Below are 21100 nucleotides of genomic sequence, written 5' to 3'. Positions count from 1 at the left end.
AGGGAATAACAGGCAGCATTGACAAAGAGTCAGTGGATGTTGTTTACTTGGATCTTCAGAAAGCCTTTGACAAGGTGTTACACGTGTGGCTGTTTAACAAGATAAGAGCCCATGGTATTATAGGAAAGATAATAGCATAGATAGAAGATTGGCTGACTGGTGGGAGGCAACAATTGGGAATAAATGGGGCCTTTTCTGGTTGACTACCAGTGACTAATAGTGTCCCGTAGGGGTTGTTGTTGGGACTGTTTCTTTTCACATTATATGTCAATGATTTGAATGACAGATTTGATGGCTTTATGGCCAGATGATACAGAGGTAGATAAAGGGGCATGTAGTGTTGAGGAAGCAGGGAATCCGCAGAAGTATTTCCACAAATTAGGAGAATGGGCAAAGTGGCAGATAGAATATAATGCAGGGAAGTGTATGGTCGTGCACTCTTGATAGAAGGAATAAAGACTCATTTAGAGAGGTAGAGAGGACAAAAAATAAAAGCAAGGTTTTATAAGGCTTTGGTCATACTGCACATTGGAGTATTGTGAGCAGTTCTCAACCCCCACCTAAGAAAAGGTGTGCTCATATGGGAGCGGGTCAAGAGGAAGTTCACAAGAACTATGAGGAACATTTGATAGCTCTAGGCCTGTACTCGCTGGAGCTGAGAAGAATGAAGGAGGGTGGATTTCATTGATACCTATTGAACATTGAAAGACCTAGATAGAGTGAATGTGGAGAGGATGTTTCCTGTCATGGAGGAGTCTTGGACTCAGAAGAGTGGGACATTCATTTAGAATCAAGCTGAGGAGGAATTTCTTTAGCCAGAGTGTGGTGAATCTGTGGATTTCATTGCCACAGATGGCTGCAGAGGCCAAATCACTGGGTATATTTAAAACGGAGATTGACAGGTTCTTGATTAGTAAGGGTTTCAAAGGTTATGAGGAAAAGGCAGGAGAGTGAGGTTGAGAGGGGTAATAAATCAGCCATAATGAAATGGTGGAGCAAATTCATTGTGCTGACTGGCCTAATTTTGCTCCTGTGTCTTATGGTCTTGTGTATCATATGCATCATGTTTCAAGCATTTTCAACCAATTGTTTCACTATACTAATACCATACATACTTATTAGCCACTTTATTAGGTACACCTGTATACCTGTTCATTAATGCAAATGTCTAATCCTCCAGTCATTTGGTACCAACTCAGTGCTTAACAGCCTGCAGACGTGGTCAAGAGGTTCAGTTGTTATTCAGATTAAACATCAGGATGGGAAGAAATGTTATTTTAGTGACTCTTACTGTGGAATTATTGTAGATGTTCGTCACAGTGGTTTGAGTATCTCAGAATGTGCTGATCTGGGGTCTTCGTCTGTAGAGTTTACGGAGAATGGTGTGGGAAAACAAAACATCCAGTGAATAGCTGTTCTGGGGGTGAAAATGCCTTGCTAATGAGAGATTTTAGAGGAGGATGCCCAGACTAATTCAAGCTGACAGGAAAGTGACAGTAACTCAAGTAACCACGTGTTACAACAGTGGTGCGTGAAAGAGAATCTCAGAATGCACAATACGTTGAATCTTAAAGTGGATGGGGTACAGTTGCAGTAGACCACACCAGGTTTCACTCTTATACCTAATAAAGTGGTCACCGAGTGTATATACTTTATATGTTTGGCTCACATTTTCCCTTGCATGCTGTAGTTTGTACTCATTTTAATTAGTTTTGTGTTTTCTGAGCTCCCTTATCTAATTTTACATGCATAGTTTTACTTAAAAGTTATTTGAAATAAGGTTATAGTTAGAAACATAGAAAACCTACAGGCCCTTCGGCCCACAAAGTTGTGCCGAACATGTCCCTACCTTAGAAATTACTCGGCTTACCTATAGCCCTCTATTTTTCTAAGCTCCATGTACCTATCCAAAAGTCTCTTAAAAGACCCTATCATATCCGCCTCCACCACTGTTGCCGGCAGCCCATTCCACGCACTCACCACTCTCTGAGTAAAAAAAATACTTACCCCTGACATCTCCTCTGTACCTGCTCCCAAGCACCTTAAACCTGTGTCCTCTTGTGGCAACCATTTCAGCCCTGGGAGAAAACCTCTGAATATCCACACGATCAATGCCTCTCATCAACTTATACACCTCTGTCAGGTCACCTCTCATCCTCTGTCGCTCCAAGGAGAAAAGGCCAAGTTCACTCAACCTATTCTCATAAGGCATGCTCCCCAATCCAGGCAACATCCTTGTAAATCTCCTCTGCACCCTTTCTATGGCTTCCATATCCTTCCCGTAGTGAGGCGACCAGAACTGAGCACAGTACTCCAAGTGGGGTCTGACCAGGGTCCTATATAGCTGCAACATTACCTCTTGGCTCCTAAATTGAATTCCACGATTGATGAAGGCCAATACACTGTACGCCTTCTTAACCACAGAGTCAACCTGCCCAGCTGCTTTGAGCGTCCAATGGACTCGGACCCCAAGATCCCTCTGATCCTCCTATTTTGTCAGCCTTAGTGAAGATGGTCATCCTTTTAGGAATATTTCCAATGCACTGGCATCTCCCTTATGAGAGATGCCAGTGGGCCTGGGGAGACAGATAAGTGGGTAACAGTCATGAGAGGGAAGGGTAGGAGTCAGAGGCTAGGGAGTACCCCGTGTCTGTACCCCTTGACAATAAGTACTCCTGCTTGAGTACTGTTGGGGGGGATGGCCTACCTGGGGGATAGTTAGGGAGTCAGACAGGAGATTCTGTGGGCGCAGGAAAGAAGCACGGATAGTAGTTTTCCTCCCAGGTGCCAGGGTCCGGCATGTTTCTGATCGCGTCCAAGATATCCTGAAGTGGGAAGGAGAACAGCCAGAAGTCGTGGTACATATTGGTACCAACGACATGGGCAGGAAAAGGGAGGAGGTTCTGAAAACAGACACGGAGTTAGGAAGGAAGTTGAGAAGTAGGACCACAAAGGTAGTAATCTCAGGATTACTGCCTGTGCCATGCGACAGTGAGTATAGGAATAGAGTGAGGTGGAGGATAAAGGCGTGGCTGAGGAATTGGAGCAGGGAAAAGGGATTCAGATTTCTGGATCATTGAGACCTCTGTTGGGGCAGGAGTGACCTGTACAAAAAGGACAGGTTGCACTTGAATCGCAGAGGGACCATTATCCTGGCGGGAAGGTTTGCTAAGGCTATTGAGGACAGTTTAAAATAGGATTGCTGGGGGGCTGGAGGGGTGGGAACCGAACTGAAGAGACGGAGGAAGAGGCGGTTGGCTCACAAATAGAGAAAGCTTGGAAGACGGTGCGAGAGGGAGGATAGGCAGGTGATCAAGAAGGGACGCGCTCAGACCGATGGTTTGAGATGTGTGTAATAATGCAAGGAGCATTGTGAACAGAGCGGATGAGCTTAGAGTGTGGATCAGTACTTGGAACTATGATGTTGTGGCCATTACACAGACTTGGATGACTCAGGGGTAGGAATAATTACTTCGAGTGCCAGGCTTTAGATGTTTCAGAAAGGATGGGGAGGGAGGCAAATGAAGTGGGGGTGTGGCACTGTTGATCAGAGATAGTGTCACGACCATAGAAAAGGAGGAAGACATAGAGGGACTGTCTCGGAGTCTCTGTGGGTGGAAGTCAGGAATAGGAAGGGGTCAATAACTCTACTGGGTGTTTTTCATAGACCACCCAATAGTAACAGGGACATTGAGGAGCAGATAGGGAAACAGATTCTGGAATGGTGTAATAATAACAGGGTTATCGTGGTGGGAGATTTGAATTTCAAAAAATATCAATTGACATGTCAAACTCCTAGAGCAAAGGGTTTAGATGGGGTGGAGTTTGTTAGGTGTGTTCAAGAAGGCTTCTTGACACAATATGTAGATAAGCCGAAAGGGGAGAGGCTGTACTTGATCTGGTATTAGGAAATGTACCTGGTCAGGTGTCAGATCTCTCAGTGGGAGAGTATTTTGGAGATAGTGATCACAATTCTATCTCCTTTACCATTGCATTGGAGAGGGATAGAAACAGACAAGTTAGGAAAGCATTTAATTGGAGTAAGGGGAAATATGAGGTTATCAGGCAGGAACTTGGAAGCATAAATTGAGAACAGATGTTCTCAGGGAAATGTATGGAAGAAATGTGGCAAATGTTCAGGGGATATTTGCATGGAGTTCTGCATGGGTACATTACAATGAGACAGGGAAAGTATGGTAGGGTACAGGAACCATGGTGTATAAAGGCTGTTGTAAATCTAGTCAAGAAGAAAAGAAGAGCATACGAAAGGTTCAAAAAGCCAGTTAATGATAGAGAGCAAGAAGATTGTAAGGTTAGCAGGAAGCTCAAGAAAGAAATTAGGAGAGCCAAAAGGGGCCATGAGAAGGCTTTGGCGGACAGGATTAGGGAAAACCCCAAGGCATTCTACAAGTATGTTAAGAGCAAGAGGATAAGATGTGAGAGAATAGGACCAATCAAGTGTGACAGTGGAAAAGTGTCTATGGAACTGGAGGAGATAGCAGTGGTACTTAATGAGTACTTTGCTTCAGTATTCACTATGTAAAAGGATCTTGGCGATTGTAGGGACAACTTATAGTGGACTGAAAAGCCTGAGCATGTAGAATTCGGAGAAGAAAGTCTGAGAATCAGAGCGGGAGTGCGGAGGAAGCCAATTTGAATTTTTCAGGTTTTTTTTCATCAGCGTTCAGAGAGGCGGGACTGCACAGGCGTGTGACGTCGGGCAGTGAAGCGCGGAAGATTTAAAAGGAACACAGCCTTATACAGCAGGCAGCGTAGTTTGCGAGCTGCGGAGTGAACCGGGAGCAGAGTGAAGGCTTAAGGGCTTTAGCTCAACTGGCTTAGGCGGAAGCGGACGAGGCAAGGAAGGTTTGGTATTCATTTTTTCCTGTTATTTGAGGAGAGGAGGAAGTATGAGTGTTAGGGCAGCTTGTTGTTCTCAGTGGCGGATGTGGGAGGTCCTGGAGTCTCCCAGCCTCCCGGACGTCCACATCTGCGCCAGGTGCGCCGAGATGCAGCTCCTAAGAGACCGCGTTAGGGAACTGGAGCTGCAGCTCGATGACCTACGTCTGGTCAGGGAGAGTGAGGAGTTGATAGAGAGGAGTTACAGGCAGGTGGTCACCCTGGGGCCACAGGAGGCAAACAAATGAGTCACGGTTAGGAGGGAGAGGAGTCAGAGGTCGTGGTACATATAGGTACCAATGACATGGGTAGGAAAAGGGGAGAGGTCCTGAAAGGAGAGTATAGGGAGTCGGGAAGGGAGTTGAGAAAAAGGACCGCAAAGGTAGTAATTTCGGGATTACTGCCTGTGCTACGCGATCATTGGGACCTCTTTTGGCTCAGGTGTGACCTGTACAAAAAGGACAGGTTACACTTGAATCCTAGGGAAACCAAAATCCTGGTGGGGAGATTTGCGAGAGCTACTGAGGTGACTTTAAACTAGAATGGTTGGGGGGTGGGAATCAAATTGAAGAGACTGGGAGAGAAGAGGTTAGTTCACAAATAGAGAAAGCTAGTAGACAGTGTGTGAGGGAGGATAGGCAGGGGACAGAGATCAGGAGCACTCAGACCAAAGATGTAGGGGACAAGGAAGAAAAAGATAACAAAGTTGTTTGCTCCATTAAGGATAAACAGAGTAAGAGGTGGAGAGTTTCTTAAATGCATCTATTTTAATGCCAGGAGCATTGTAAGAAAGGTGGATGAGCTTAGAGCATGGATTGATACCTGGAAATATGATGTTTTAGCTATTAGTGAAACGTGGTTGCAGGAGGGGTGTGATTGGCAACTATTATATTCTGGGATTTTGTTGCTTCAGGTATGATAGAATAGTAGGGGCAAGAGGTGGAGGTGTTGCATTGCTTGTCAGAGAAAATATTACAGCGGTGCTCTAGCAGGATAGCTTAGAGGGCTCGTCTAGGGAGGCTATTTGGGTGGAATTGAGGAATAGGAAAGGTGTAGTGACGCGTATAGAGGTGTATTATAGACCACCTAATGGGGGCCGAGAACTGGAGGAGCAAATTTGTAAGGAGATAGCAGATATTTGTAGTAAGCGCAAGGTTGTGATTGTGGGAGATTTTAATTTTCCACACATAGACCGGGAAGCCCATTCTGTAAAAGGGCTGGATAGTTTGGAGTTTGTCAAATGTGTGCACGATAGTTTTTTGCAGCAGTACATAGAAGTACTAACTAGAGAAGGGGTAGTGTTGGATCTCCTGTTAGGGAATGAGATAGGGCAGGTGACGGAGGTATGTGTTGGGGAGCACTTCAGCTACAGTGATCACAATACCATTTGTTTCAATATAATTATGGAGAAGGATAGGACTGGACCCAGGGTTGAGATTTTTGATTGGAGAAAGGCTAACTTTGTGGAGATGCAAAAGGATTTAGAAGGAGTGGATTGGGACAATTTGTTTTATGGGAAGAATGTAATAGAGAAATGGAGGTCATTTAAAGGTGAAATTTTGAGGGTACAGGATCTTTATGTTCCTGTTAGGTTGAAAGGAAAGGTTAAAAGTTTGAGAGAGCCAAGGTTTTCAAGGGATATAGGAAACTTGGTTCGGAAAAAGAGAGGGATCTACAATAAATATAGGCTGCTTGGAGTTAATGAGGTGCTCGAGGAATATAAAGAATGTAAAAAGAATCTTAGGAAAGAAATTAGAAAAGCTAAAAGATACGAGGCTGCTTTGGCAAGTAAGGTGAAAATAAATCCAAAGTGTTTCTACAGTTATATTAATAGCAAAAGGATAGTGAGGGATAAAATTGGTTCCTTAGAGAATCAGAGTGGACGGCTATGTGCGGAGCCAAAAGAGATGGGGAGAATTTGAACAATTTTTTTTCTTCGGTATTCACTAAGGAGAAGGATATTGAATTGTGTAAGGTAAAGGAAACAAGAAGGGTAGTTATGGAAAGTATGACGATTAAAGAAGAGGAAGTACTGGCGCTTTTAAGGAATATAAAAGTGGATAAGTCTCCGGGTCCGGACAAGATATTCCCTAGGACCTTGAGGGAAGTTAGTGTGGAAATAGCAGGGGCTCTGACAGAAATATTTATTTCAAATGTTATTAGAGACGGGGATGGTGCCGGAGGATTGGCGTATTGCTCATGTGGTTCCATTGTTTAAAAAGGGTTCTAAGAGTAAACCTAGCATTAATCGGCCTGTGAGTTTGACATCAGTGGTGGGTAAAAGATGGAAAGTATTCTTAGGGATGGTATATATAATTACCTGGATAGACAGGGTCTGATTAGGAACAGTCAACATGGATTTGTGCGTGGAAGGTCATGTTTGACAAATCTTATTGAATTTTTTGATGAGGTTACTAGGAAAGTTGACGAGGGTAAAGTGGTGGATGTTGAAAATATGGACTTCAGTAAGGCCTTTGACAAGGTACCACACAGAAGGTTAGTTAGGAAGGTTCAATCATTAGGCATTAATAACGAAGTAGTAAAATGGATTCAGCAGTGGCTAGATGGGAGACGCCAGAGAGCAGTGGTGGATAACTGTGTGTCAGATTGGAGGACGGTGTGTAGCGGTGTGCCTCAGGGATCTGTACTGGGTCCAATGTTGTTTGTCATATATACTAATGATCTGGATGATGGGGTGGTAAATTGGATTAATAAGTATGCAGATGATACTAAAATAGGTGGTGTTGTGGATAATGAAGTAGGTTTTCAAAGCTTGCAGGGAGATTTAGGCCAGTTAGAAGAGTGGGCTGAAAGATGGCAGATGGAGTTTAATGCTGAAAGATGTGAGGTGCTACATTTTGGTAGGACTAATCAAAATAGGACATACATGGTAAATGGTTGGGCATTGAAGAATGCTGTAGAACAGAAGGATCTAGGAATAATGGTGCATAGTTCCCTGAAGGTGGAATCTCATGTGGATAGGGTGGTGAAGAAAACTTTTGGTATGCTGTCCTTTATTAATCAGGGCATTGAGTATAGGAGTTGGGATGTAATGTTGAAATTGTACAAGGCATTGGTAAGGCCAATTTTGGGATATTGTGTACAGTTCTAGTCACCGAATTATAGGAAAGATGTCAATAAAATTGAGAGAGTACAGAGGAGATTTACTAAAATGTTGCCTGGGTTTCACCTCCTAAGTTACAGAGAAAGGTTGAACAAGTTGGGTCTTTATTCTTTGGAGCATAGAAGGTTGAAGGGGGACTTGATGGAGGTGTTTAAAATTATGAGGGGGATTGATAGAGTTGACGTGGATAGGCTTTTTCCATTGAGAATGGGGGAGATTCAAACGAGGACATGAGTTGAGAGTTAAGGGGCAAAAGTTTAGGGGTAACATGAGGGGGAACTTCTTTACTCAGAGGGTGGTAGCTGTGTGGAACGAGCTTCCAGTAGAAGTGGTTGAGGCAAGTTCGATGTTGTCATTTAAAATTAAATTGGATAGATATATGGACAGGAAAGGAATGGAGGGTTATGGGGTGAGTGTAGGTCGGTGGGACTAGGTGAGAGTAAGCGTTCGGCATAGACTAGAAGGGCTGAGATAGCCTGTTTCCATGCTGTAATTGTTATATGGTTATATGATATTAAGAAAGAGGATGTGCAGGAGCTTTTGAAAGTATCAAGTTGGATAAGTCACCAGGACCAGACGAGATGTACCCTAGGCTACTTTGGCAGGCGAGGGAGGAGATTGCTGAGCCTCTGGCGATGATCTTTGCATCATCAGTGGGGACAGGAGAGGTTCCAGAGGCTTAGAGGGTTGTGGATATTGTTCCATTATTCAAGAAAGGGAGTAGGGATAGCCCAGGAAATTATAGGCCAGTGAGTCTTACTTCAGTGGTTGGTGAGTTAATGGAGAAGATCCTGAGAGGCAGGATTTATGAACATTTGGAGAAGTATAATATGATTAGGAATAGTCAGCATGGCTTTGTCAAAGGCAGGTCATGTCTTACGAGCCTGATTTAATTTTTTGAGGATGTGACTAAACACATTGATGAAGGTCAAGCAGTAGATGTAGTGTATGTGGATTTTTTTTTTTTGCGTGTGTCTGCGTGCATGCGCATCTGTGCATATGCGTCTGCGTGTCCGTGCGTGCGTTTGTGATGATGGATTTTTCATGGCTTTTTTAACGACGCAGAGCGAGAGACTGTGCGATGCGTCACTCCTCACACAGACATTTTCACAGTCTTTCCGTGTTTTACGAGGTCGAGTTGTGGTCTCGACACTCGACCCGGCCCGGATGGAAAGCGTGCGCGGGGCGGACCCGACTAGTTTCAAACCTGGGAACCTCCGCTCCCGGGTCCAGCACCGATGTCGTTGCGTCACCAGCCGGCCCAGTGTGTGTATATGGATATCTGCAAAGCATTTGACAAGGTACCCCATGCAAAGCTTATTGAGAAAGTAGGGAGGCATGGGATCCAAGGAGAGATTGCTTTGTGGATCTAGAACTGGCTTGCCCACAGAAGGCAAAGAGTGTTTGTAGATGGGTCATATTCTGCATGGACATCAGTGACCAGTGGTGTGCCTCAGGAATCTGTTCTGGGACCCCTACTCTTTGTGATTTTTGTAAATGACCTGGATGAAGAAGTGGAGGGATGGGTTAGAAAATTTGCTGATGACACAAAGGTTGGAGGTGTTGTGGATAGTGTGGATACTTTTTTTTTAATGGATTATGGCCTGGTTGAAAAGCGTCCTACATCCTAATGACAAAGATTATTCTCTTTTTTTCACATGTTCACAAAAAATATTCGAGAATCAATTATTTTATAGCTGATTTCTGATTTTTGTCCAAAGTCCAGAAATGTGAATATGAAGCTATCATTGTTTCGCATCGTGTGCCTTTAAGCTTAGCTTTTGAATTCAATGATGTCGGTATTGCAAATTTGCCTTGGCATTTTCCAGAAAATTTATTGCAAAGTTCAGACTTTGTCAAATTTGTTGAGACTCAGATAAAAGATTGTTTTCTATTTAACAATACGGGAGATGTGTCGAAATTGATTATATGGGACACATTTTAAAGCATATTTGCGCGGTCAGATAATCTCCTATTTCGCTGAGCTTAAGAAACAGACAAAAACAGAGTTAGATAAGATTTCAAAACAAATTAAAGACTTGGATAATATTTATGCAACCTCACCTAATATTGATTTATTTAAACAAAGGGTTGAACTCCAATCACAATATAATTTACTATTAACTTAGCCTATTGAAAGAAATTTGCTTAAATTGAAAAGTCAATTCTATTTGTTTGGAGATAAAAATAATAAGTTATTAGCATCTCAATTAAAAGCAGCTAGAGCCAAAAGACAAATTTTAAAAATTCGTAAGGGAGATGGTAGTTTAGCATGTAATTATGAAGACATTAATAAAATTTTTCAAGACTTTTACATTGAACTTTATAAATCTCAGTTTTCAGCTGATCCCTCTAAAATGAATGCCTTTTTACAAAATGCAAACATGAGGAATTCTGCAGATGCTGGAAATTCAAGCAACACACATCAAAGTTGCTGGTGAGACTAGCTCTTCTTTCAGTTAGTCCTGATGAAGGGTCTCGGCCCGAAACGTCGACTGTACCTCTTAGAGATGCTGCCTGGCCTGCTGCGTTCAGCAGCAACTTTGATGTGTGTTGCCTTTTTATAAAAGATTGATTTTCCTCAAATTTCTGTTGAAGATCAACAAACTCTTGATACTCCAATTACTGAAAACAAAATTCAGAAAGCTATTCTTTCAATGCAATCTGGTAAAGCTCCTGGATTTGTTGGTTATTCTGTAGGATTTTACAAAAAATTTGTAAAATTGCTTTCTCCATACATGTTGGAAACGCTTAAAGATTCTTTTTTGATAGTTACCTCCCACATTTTATGAAACTTCTATCTCTTTAATTCTTAAGAAGGATAAAGACCCAACTGACTGTGCTTCATATAGACCTATTTCATTATTAAATGTGGATGCTAAAATTCTTTTAAAAATAATGGCTAATCGACTGGAGAATATTCTAGCTAAAATATCCCTCAGGACCAAACAGGTTTTGTAAAGGGCCGTTATTCCTTCTCTAATACTGGGAGACTGTTAAATGTTATAACTCATCCTTTTCTAAGTCTCCCCAATGTGTTGTTTCTCTTGATGCTGAAAAGGCACTTGACAGAGTTGAATGGAAATACTTATTTAATGTTTTAGAGAAATTTGACTTTGGTATTAATTTTAAGTGGATTAGAATGATATATAAAAGCCCTTTTGCTACTGTTATTACTAATAATTGCAGATCTTTTTTTTTGGACTTCCGCAGGGTATGAGACAAGGATGTCTGTTAAGTCCCTTGTTATTTAATTTGGTGCTGGAACCCTTGGCCATTGCACTTTGTGAAGCTAAAGATATCCGTGAAATTTTCATAAATGGAACTATTCATAAGATCTCCCTTTAACTAAGAGATCGTCAGCATAATGTTTCGAATCCTGACGAATCCATTCCTAGTTTATTGAAACTATTAAATGAATTTGGAAATTTTTCAGGATATAAACTAAACCTTCATAAAAGTCAATTATTTCCCCTAAATGATTGTGCTTCTATATATGATGACATTCCTTTTAGAGTTACGGACTCTTTTAAATATTTAGGTATTATTATCACTAAAAATCATAGAGACCTTTATAGAGCTAATTTGGTTCCTTTAGTGGATTTTATGAAACAATTACTTTGTAGATGGAATGCACTTACACTTTCGTTAGTCAGCCGAATTCATGCAGTTAAAATGATGATTTTACCAAAATTTTTATATATATTTCAAAATATCCCTTTTTTTAAACTAAAGTTTTTTGATCAGGTTGGAAAATATCATTACAAAAATTAAAAAAATATGGAGGTCTTGCCCTGCCTAATCAAAGAATGTATTATTGGGCTGTTGATATACATTATGTGTTTTTGGTTATATTGGGCTGTTAAGAATGAATGACTACCTTGGGCTGATTTGGAATTGAAAGCTGTGAAACAGTTTCACTTAACCTCGTTATTAGGAGCTTCTTTACCTGTACAAATGGCCAAAATTGCTAATCTAAATTTATATCCTATGATTCAGTAGTCATTTTGAATTTGGTACCAGTTTCGTAATTTTTTAAACCTCAAAAAATTTAAACTTAGTTTAATTTATCGAAATTATTTATTTAAACCTTCATTAAGCAGTTTTTCTTTGGAGGAATAAAGGAGTTTATTCCTTCATGGATCTGTTCCAAGATGGCCGATTGATGTCTTTTGAGAATTTAGTAACTAAACACTCTCTCTCGTATTCACATTTCCTGCAATATCTTCAGGTCAGACATTTCTTACAAGAATATTTAAGTAATTTTCCAAATATACAGGATTCTGACCTGTTAGATATTATTTTAAAAATGAACCCTTTAGTGAAAGGTTTTATTGGGAAAATTTATAATTCACTGTTACAACAGCATAATTACCCTTCACTTTAGATTAAGCAAGATTGGGGAAGAGAGCTTAACATGACCTTGATAACAGGATTGGTTGCAAATTTTGAAGTTGGTTAACTCTTCTTCGATCTGTGCCAGTCACTATTTAATTCAATTTAAAATTGCACATCATTACTATTTGACAAAGGAGAGACTGTCTAAAATGTTTCCTAATGTTGATAGTCAGTGTGATAGATGTAAAACTGAGACAGCTACATTGACACATATGTTTTGGTCGTGTTCTGTATTGAAACATTTTTTGGAAATCTATTTTCTCTACAATTTCTAAAGCTTTAAAAATTTACAACCTAATAAATTAACAGTTTTGTTTGGTATAATCCCTCAATATATTCATGGTACTTCTATATCAGACCAACGTGTAATTGCATTTGTTACATTAATGGCCAGAAGGGCTATTTTATTGAAATGGAAAGATGCCTCTGCTCCCAATTTGATACAGTGGTTCTCTCAGGTGATGCTATGTCTTGGTTTGGAGAAAAGCAGAAGTTGAACTTTTGATCCTTGATTTGATTTTGAGAAAAGGTGGGGTTCATTTGCCAGCTGCTATCATCTGATTTGAGTTAATTAAGATGGTTTCCTTCTGATTTTTGTTTAAATGGATTTGAGTTAGCAGATTGATGTTTTTCTTTTATGGAAGCTTGTATGGCTTAACACTTTATTTTTTTGTATCATTATTGTTAATCAGTTGTTTTGTAATTTAATTCATTGTACATATTGACATGTTGACAATTACCTTAATGTATTTTTTGTTGATCTTTAAAAATTAATAAAGAAGATTTTAAAATGAAATGATAAATAACTCCTGGCAGTGTGGAGGATCAGAGGGATCTGGGGGTCCAAGTCCATGGGGCACTCAAGGCTGCTGCACAGGTTGACTCTGTGGTTAAGAAAGCATATGGTGCATTGGCCTTCATCAATCATGGGATTGAGTTTAGGAGCCGAGAGGTAATGTTGCAGCTATATAGGACCCTGGTCAGACCGCACTTGGAGTACTGTGTTCAGTTCTGGTCGCCTCACTACAGGAAGGATGTGGAAACCATAGAAAGGGTGCAGAGGAGATCTACAAGGATGTTGACTGGATTGGGGAGCATGCCTTATGAGAATAAGTTGAGTGAACTCGGCTTTTTTTCCTTGGAGTGACGGAGGGTGAGAGGTGACCTGATAGAGGTGTATAAGATGATGAGAGGCATTGATTGTGTGGACATTCAGAACCTTTTTCCCAGGGCTGAAATGGCTAGCATGACAGGGCACAGTTTTAAAGTGCTTGGAAGTAGGTATAGAGGAGATATCAGGGTTAAGTTTTTTACACAGAGAGTGCATGGAATGGACTGCCAGCGACTTGGTGGAGGCAGATACGATAGGGTCTTTTAAGAGACTCCTGGACAGGTATATGCAGCTCAGAAAAATAGAGAGCTATGGGTAACCCTAGGTAATTTCACATGTAAGGACATGTTTGGCACAGCTTTGTGGGCTGAAGGGCCTGTATTGTTCTGTATATTTTCTATGTTTCTATGTTTTTGTTTCTATGTTATAATTAGCACTTCCCTTTTTAATTATCAACAGAGCTGTGCAAATTTTCTTCTGGAAAATTAGCATTTTTAGCTTGGAGATATTTTTGTGGGCTCTTTTAGCCATTTCTTAATTTTACGTGGATTTTCTTTGTGAGGGAAAAGGCTGTTGTATTTTCTTTACCTTGTGTAGGGTTATCCAAGCACAATGTCTCACTAGTTCCAAGGAAATCAGGAATGGATAACAAATGCAGTCTTTTGTATCCATGAATTAATAAATGTTTTTAAAAAGTATTTGAAATATAATGATCTTTTCATTTTTGCTTAGTCTTTGCTTCAAATTTGTTTTCATCTCTTATGGAACTTGCATCTTTGATGCCATCGTCACTGAAATAGATTTCTTATTTGCTGATTCCATGTGGCTTTATACAAATGATTGTTGTGATAGAACAATTTTTCTAAATTGTCATTTATATAGTAATATCCTTTATTGAATTAGTAAACCTTTTAAGAAATGTTTTAAGATCACATTATGCAGTTTTAGCAGCATGGCTCACTAATTTATACATTTAAGTGATTTTTTTTGTTCCCAGGAACAGCAGTACAAAGGACCTGACTCATTTTGCTGCTGAAGCTATTGCCTTCAACAGACAGCTGTCACAGCAGGATGAGGAGATGCAGGGAGAGCAGGAAGCTATCATCAAGACTGTTTGTTCCATGCGACTTTCTCCTCCCTCCAGTTCCAGGCTTGCTAAACGAAGGGCCAAGACACAGGCCGCAAAATCTCCCCAACAGCAGTTAGCCACTTCAGGAATGAGTGTCAATAATGGTGCTTCATGATTTATGTTTTTATCTAATGTCAAGCTGCCATGGCATCATATACCTAGTTCAGGAATCAAACCATGCTTGCTTTACTATGGGATTTGCACAGGGTTTGTTACACTTGAGAATATTTATTTACTGAAAACTAAATAATGCTGCTTAGTCTGTGGCACTCTGCAGTTAATTTTAATATTTTTGTACAAGGCACCCTTATTTGATTATATTTTTAAACTGCGTGCGAATTATTATGAGAGGAGTTTATAATATTTATTTTTCTCTTGAGCATTATTTTAAAATATTTTATATCTTAAAATTGCCTAATATATGTAAAATATAGATGCCAGTTCAGAAAGAAGGAGATAATTCTTGAAGTTAGTGTGAAGTATGTACATCATCAAAAAGAGTAGTAACTCTTCAGGTTAATACGTATTACATATCTGTATAGTTGCCTCTGATCTTATTTGATTAAACAAAACACTATGCAGGTTAAAATGCCTAAAGGTGTGATTACAGCCTTTACTGTGAGGAACTGAAGTATTGCTGAGATAGCACAGAGCTTTACTAAGATCTTATTTTGAGCAGTGTGTGCAGTTTCAGTCTCCATTTCCAAAAGAAGGGTATGCAAGCCTTTTTGGTGCTGTGTGGATTTGTGATGTTGATTTTCAGGACAAAGGGATTGACCAATGAAAAGAGATCTAATAAACTTGCTCTATATGGGAGGATCTGGAAAAAAAGGGAGGTGGTCACAGTTAAGACCTACTAGATTATGAGAGTATAAGATGTTGAAGCAGCAGAGGCCAGACAAAGTGTGCAGAATCTCAGACTGATCAGTCGGCCATCAATGATAGAATGTTTCTTCAAGTAGATAGTTGGAAATCTTTAAAATTCTCTACCTCTTGAAGCTCCACATGATCAGTCTTTAGTGTATTTTCAAGGCTGAAATCAGTAGAATTTTAGACAAGGGAATCAGAGGTATTGACAATGGGTAGCAAAGTTTACTTGAAACACGATCTTATTGAATAGATCAAGATACTCCTCCTACTTGTATTCTCAGGAATTCCTTATGCCTTTTTCAAAAATCCCATACTTTGTGAATCTCGTATCAACATTTGTAGAGTATAAGCCAATATACAAAATAAGCCTATTTTATGACAACCCTGACACACTTGACTGGTCTGATGAACAAAAAAGGATATTTTTAACAAAATATTTGCAGGGCTTCATACTTTGAACCTCCTGCAACTGGATATTTCTATAATAATATATTGATTGCAAACATGGCAATTAACTACAACTATTTCTATGGCTTAGCTTATGGAGACTTGTTTTAAAATGTAACTAAATGTACTTTTCTAATGCAATATAAATGGGTGAAAATTTTAAACAATAAAGAAATTCATACTGATTTAAGGGGAACAGTTCTCATTCTTGCTTTAAATGATGTTCTCTCATATGTTAATAGATGAACTAAGTAGATTTGGAGAATAGATTTTTTAACCTATCATATACTGAGAACAAAGTTCTGATAGACATGAAGATCTCCTGTAGATATTCCTAGAAAAATGCATCCTACACATCATACATTCTGACCGGAAATGCTTGGACAAATTTCCTGAACCAAATGATTCTGAAAGGAAACCTACATTTTTGAAATCTGCTCTAAGAAACATTTTTTTTTTGAATGAGTAATGTTGCACAATCCACTCTCAGCATTCACCCCTTCAGAGCCAGAGATAACTTCCTATTAAAGCAACATAAAAATTCATATTTGACTCAGCTATGGTTGCACATCTATGTTTTAAAATTCCTCATTTCTCTCTCCATGAACTTTTAGTTCATGTCCAACTTTCTGTTGAAGCCTCAGTAATAGGTCAGGGCCACTGGGATGAACTTGCAGCACAAACTCCACCAATGTGGTGTGAGGCAATGTGCCAGGAACAGAATAGAGGGAAGTAGGACATTTCATTTACCTTGATAACCAAACCTTTACGTCTAGATTGCTTTTACTACACAAACCTGATGGCCTGTGTACAACTTTTTTCGAATAGTGGATAGGAAAACTGCTGAAATATTTGGCACATGATCAAATAGTAGTTCAAAGTAAGTTTATTTTCAATGTACATGTATGACACTATACACAACCTTGAGATTCATTTTCTTGTGAGCATACTCAATAAATCCATAATAGAATAATAACCATAAAGCATCAGTGAAAGACCACACCAGCTTGGGCATTCAACCAGTGGGTGAAAGAAAACAAGCTGCGCAAATAAAAAGGAAAGATAACAATAAATAAACAATAAATATCCACCTGCTTCAAGCTGTCTTCACTTATACTGGTGCCTGAGAAGAACTTGGTAACCAACCTCAATGATTATCATCCAATAGCACTTACATCCACAGTGATAAAGTGCTTTGAGAGATTGGTGATGAAACATAGCAACTCCTGGCCAAGAAGTGACTTGGACCTGCTCCAATTTACCCACTGGACCAACTGACCACAGCAGATGCCATTTCATTGGCTCTTCACTCAACCCTGGAACATCTGGACAGCAAAGATGCATACAGTAGGAGGCTCCTCATTGACTACAGCTCAGCATTCAATACCATCATCCCCTTAAAGCCATCAAGAAGTTCCAAGGCCTTGGCCTCAAAACTTCCTTGTGTAATTGGATCCTGAATATTCTAACTTGCAGACCCCAATCAGTTAGGATTGGAAATCAGATCTCCTCCACAATTTCCATCAACACAGGTGCACCACAAAGGTGTGTGCTTAGATTCTGCTCTACTTGCTTTACGCTTGTATGCAGCTAAGCACAGCTCCAATGCCATATTCAAGTTTGCTGATGATACTAATGCTGTAGGCCGAATCAAAAGTGGTGACTAATAGAGTTAATTGCTTAGTGTAACTGCATTTGAGTACATTTGAGAAATAATGCAATATTTTCCAGAGAAAGGACTCATTGCAATATACACTATTTCATTTCATGTAAATCTTCCCAGCTATTGTAATTCCAATTTTCATGGCAAGCCTCACTTGAGAATGTTGAAATAATTTACTTTTACTGAAGCAGTGCCATTGTGATGTACGTGATTAGGTCTATGTTGATGTCCAGAGAGTATGATTGTTCCAGCTGAAGCAGAGTAAGATAGAGTTCCATGTGTTAAAGTTTGGATTGGCAAAAGCATCTCCTCCACAATCTCCATCAGCCCAGGTGAATCACAAGGCTGTGTGCTTAGCGCTTGATCTACTTGCTGTATACCAATGACTGTGAGGCTAAGCACAGCTCCAATGCCATATTTAAGTTTGCTGATGACACCACTGTCTTTGGTCGACTCAAGGTGGTGACAAGCTACCCATAGGAGGCAGATTGAAATTCTGTCTGAGTGGCGCCACAACAGCAACCTTTCACTCAATGTCAGCAAGACAAGGAGCTGATTATTGACCAGGAAGAGGAAACCAGAGGTCCATGAGCCAGTCCTCATTGAGGCATCAGAGGAGGAGATGGTCAGCAATTTTAAATTCCTTAGTGTTATCATTTCTGAGGATCTGTTCTGGGCCCAGCATGTAAGTACCATTACAAAGGAAGCATGGCAGCACCTCTACTTCCTTAGAAGTTAGCGAAGATTTGGCATGACATCTAAAAGTTTGACAAACTTCTATAGATGTGTGGTGGAGAGTATATTGACTGGTTGCATCATAGCCTAGTATGGAAATGCTAATGCCCTTGAATGGAAAGCCCGACAAAAAGTAGTGGTTACAACCTAGTCCTTAGTGAGTAAAGCCCTCCCATTGAGCATATCTACATGGAGTGCCATCGCAGGAAAGCAGCACCCATTATCAAGGAACCCCACCACCCAGCCCATGCTCTCTTCTTGCTGCTGCCATCAGAAGATACAGGAGCCTCAGGGTACACCACCAGTTTCAGGAACAGTTATTAACTCTCAACCATCGAGCACTTGAATTGGGTTAATGTCACTCAAGTTTACTTGCTCCATCACTGAACTGTTTCACTTTCAAGGACTCTTCATCTCATGTTTTTGATATTATCGCTTATTTATTTATCACTTCTGTTCTTTTTTTCATATTTGCACTGTTTGTTGTCTTCTGCAGATTGGTTGCTTGTTCGTCCTGTTGGGTGCAGTCTTTCATTGATTGTATTGTGTTTCTTGGAGTTACTGTGCGTGTCTGCAAGAAAACAAATCTCACGGTTGTACACAGTGATATATATGTACAGGTTTCCCCCGCCATACGAAGGTAGAGCGTTCCTATGAAATGGTTCGTAAGCTGGAATGTCATAAATTGAAGAAGCAATTACCATTTATTTATATGGGAAAAATTTGTGAGTGTTCCAGACCCAAAAATAACCTACCAAATCATACCAAATAACACATAAAACCTAAAATAATAGTAACATATAGTAAAAGCAGGCATGATATGATAAATACACAGCCTATATAAATTAGAAATACTTCTCTACAATGATTGCCTCCACTGTTCTCTGTAGCGAAAATCTCACGCAAGCGCTCTGGGCAGAAACACTCTCTCCAGTAACCTTTTAGCTATGAAGCTGCCAAATCATACCAAATAACGCATAAAAATACACAGCCTATATAGAGTAGGTGCCGCCAGCATGTAAATGTCGGCCCAGATCAGAGGCGACGCAATCAGCAATTGCCTCTGATCTGGGCCGACATTTATGTGCCGGGTGACACCTAATTAATTAGCTTGTTTATTTCAGCTTTTTTCTTAAAGACATGCTGGGTGCCTCCTGGCTACTGCTGCATTCTTCACAAATCGGTATCTGTCCGCGGCCTGGAGGTTGGGACCACTGGGGTGGTTGGACACGGGGCTGTCATCTCACCGTCGATCAGGGCAGGCAGGTCATCTTCTTCTATGTCTGCCTGCCTCGATGTCGAAGGTCGAGGTTCATCGTCTGCTGTGGCTGATGTGGAAGGCTTGCTTGACTGCTGAGCCTCACGCATTTTTCTATCATACAGTTCTTTGTAAGCACTCAAACCATCCTGCAAATATCCCCTAAACCTACGTACCCTTTCAAAATTAAAGTCGTACTTTATCATTGCAGCAAAAATCTCACGCAGTTGCTTCACGTTCATTTCGCTACTGCATTCGGTTTCGATTGTTATCCTTTCCTCTTCCAATTGCATTAGCTCTTCATCTATCAGTTCTTGGTCATGGGATGCCAAAACCTCTTCAACATCATCGTCGTCAACTTCCACAAGCCAAACTCACGTTGTCCTTACTTCGTTCACCACGATCAAAATGCTCAATTATGTCTAGTTTTACGCTAAGTGCAACACCCTTACGAGTTCTTCTAGGCTTTTCTGATACCTTAGAACTCATCTTGCTAACGGCTGCTCACAGGCACGTGTTTAAGCAATGCCGGCGAGAATGCAGTTCCGAATCCGGGGGAGAGCAGCTGCTTGGGGCGCGCGCTGCTTTTTTTTTGCACGCTGCTTTTTTCGTAACAGTGAAAACACCTGTTAGCGAAAACAGGTAACTAATGTAGGTCTTTCGTAACAGTAAGGTTTCATAAAGTGAAAATTTGAAAGGTAGGGGACACCTGTACTTTGATAATAAATTTACTTTGAACTTTGAACCATGATTAACTTGTCAGGTCATGGAATTATGACATTGCTTCTGTGTGCAGGGTGACTCACTGAAAAGTTCAGCTGATACGTACTAACTCTTCTTTTGTCTGCTCCCGGTGACTTTATGGTAACCCCTGGTTTGGGGCACATGCCTTCTCTGCACCTCTGTAGTCAGAAGTTAGACGTGATTCTTGAACTATGTGCATATCCCCCTTTTCTACATTTGAATGGATTGCAACCAAGATTGGCAGTAGTTTTGTGGTTTAGTCCTTTGAAAGATCTTTATACGAACTGGGAGTGGAATGTGTTTTGAATGCCCTGCTGAAGTAAAGGAGTAATTGGAATGTGTGCAGTTTGCCATTTAAAGAAGCATTGAACACCATAAATGAACCTTCACATTTTCGCCACAGTTGCAATTGGAAATTTTGAGCTGCATGGGCATGAATGGACCCGTTAACCAGACCATATAAGACTCATACTCCCTATTTAAAATCAATCCAATTTTGCTGCAGCGATATTAAAAATGGTACAAAATGCTACTTTCAGTGTCCCGATATGTTCAATAAAGTTAAATGTTTCCATGATAGCCAACGGTATTCCTCTTCCATCATTGAACCTCCTCTTGTTACTGTTCCAACTGCAGATCACTCCCACTAGGAACACACACTGTAGTCTTTACGCCACTGAACAGGATTCTTTGATATTGCAAAAACTGTGGCTTCTCCCACC

At 40.4% G+C, this 21100-nt stretch overlaps 1 protein-coding gene across 7 annotated transcripts in view; it reads left to right on the top strand.

Annotated features, from left to right (window-relative positions):
- LOC134354966 (MAP kinase-interacting serine/threonine-protein kinase 1-like) overlaps positions 1-16163 on the top strand; it is an 80021-nt gene extending 63858 nt beyond the window's left edge. For all 7 annotated transcript variants that reach the window (XM_063064528.1, XM_063064530.1, XM_063064529.1 and 4 more), the window contains one exon: positions 14530-16163. In XM_063064528.1, coding sequence (XP_062920598.1) covers positions 14530-14776 — 247 coding nt within the window. In that variant the 3' untranslated portion in view covers positions 14777-16163. The remainder of the gene's footprint in view (positions 1-14529) is intronic.
- Positions 16164-21100: the final 4937 nt, after the last annotated feature.

The sequence above is a fragment of the Mobula hypostoma genome, chromosome 12 (assembly GCF_963921235.1).
Source record: "Mobula hypostoma chromosome 12, sMobHyp1.1, whole genome shotgun sequence".
Taxonomy (NCBI): domain Eukaryota; kingdom Metazoa; phylum Chordata; class Chondrichthyes; order Myliobatiformes; family Myliobatidae; genus Mobula; species Mobula hypostoma.
The sequence above is the reverse complement of the archived record's forward strand: the minus strand, read 5'-3'. Positions and strand labels throughout refer to the sequence as shown.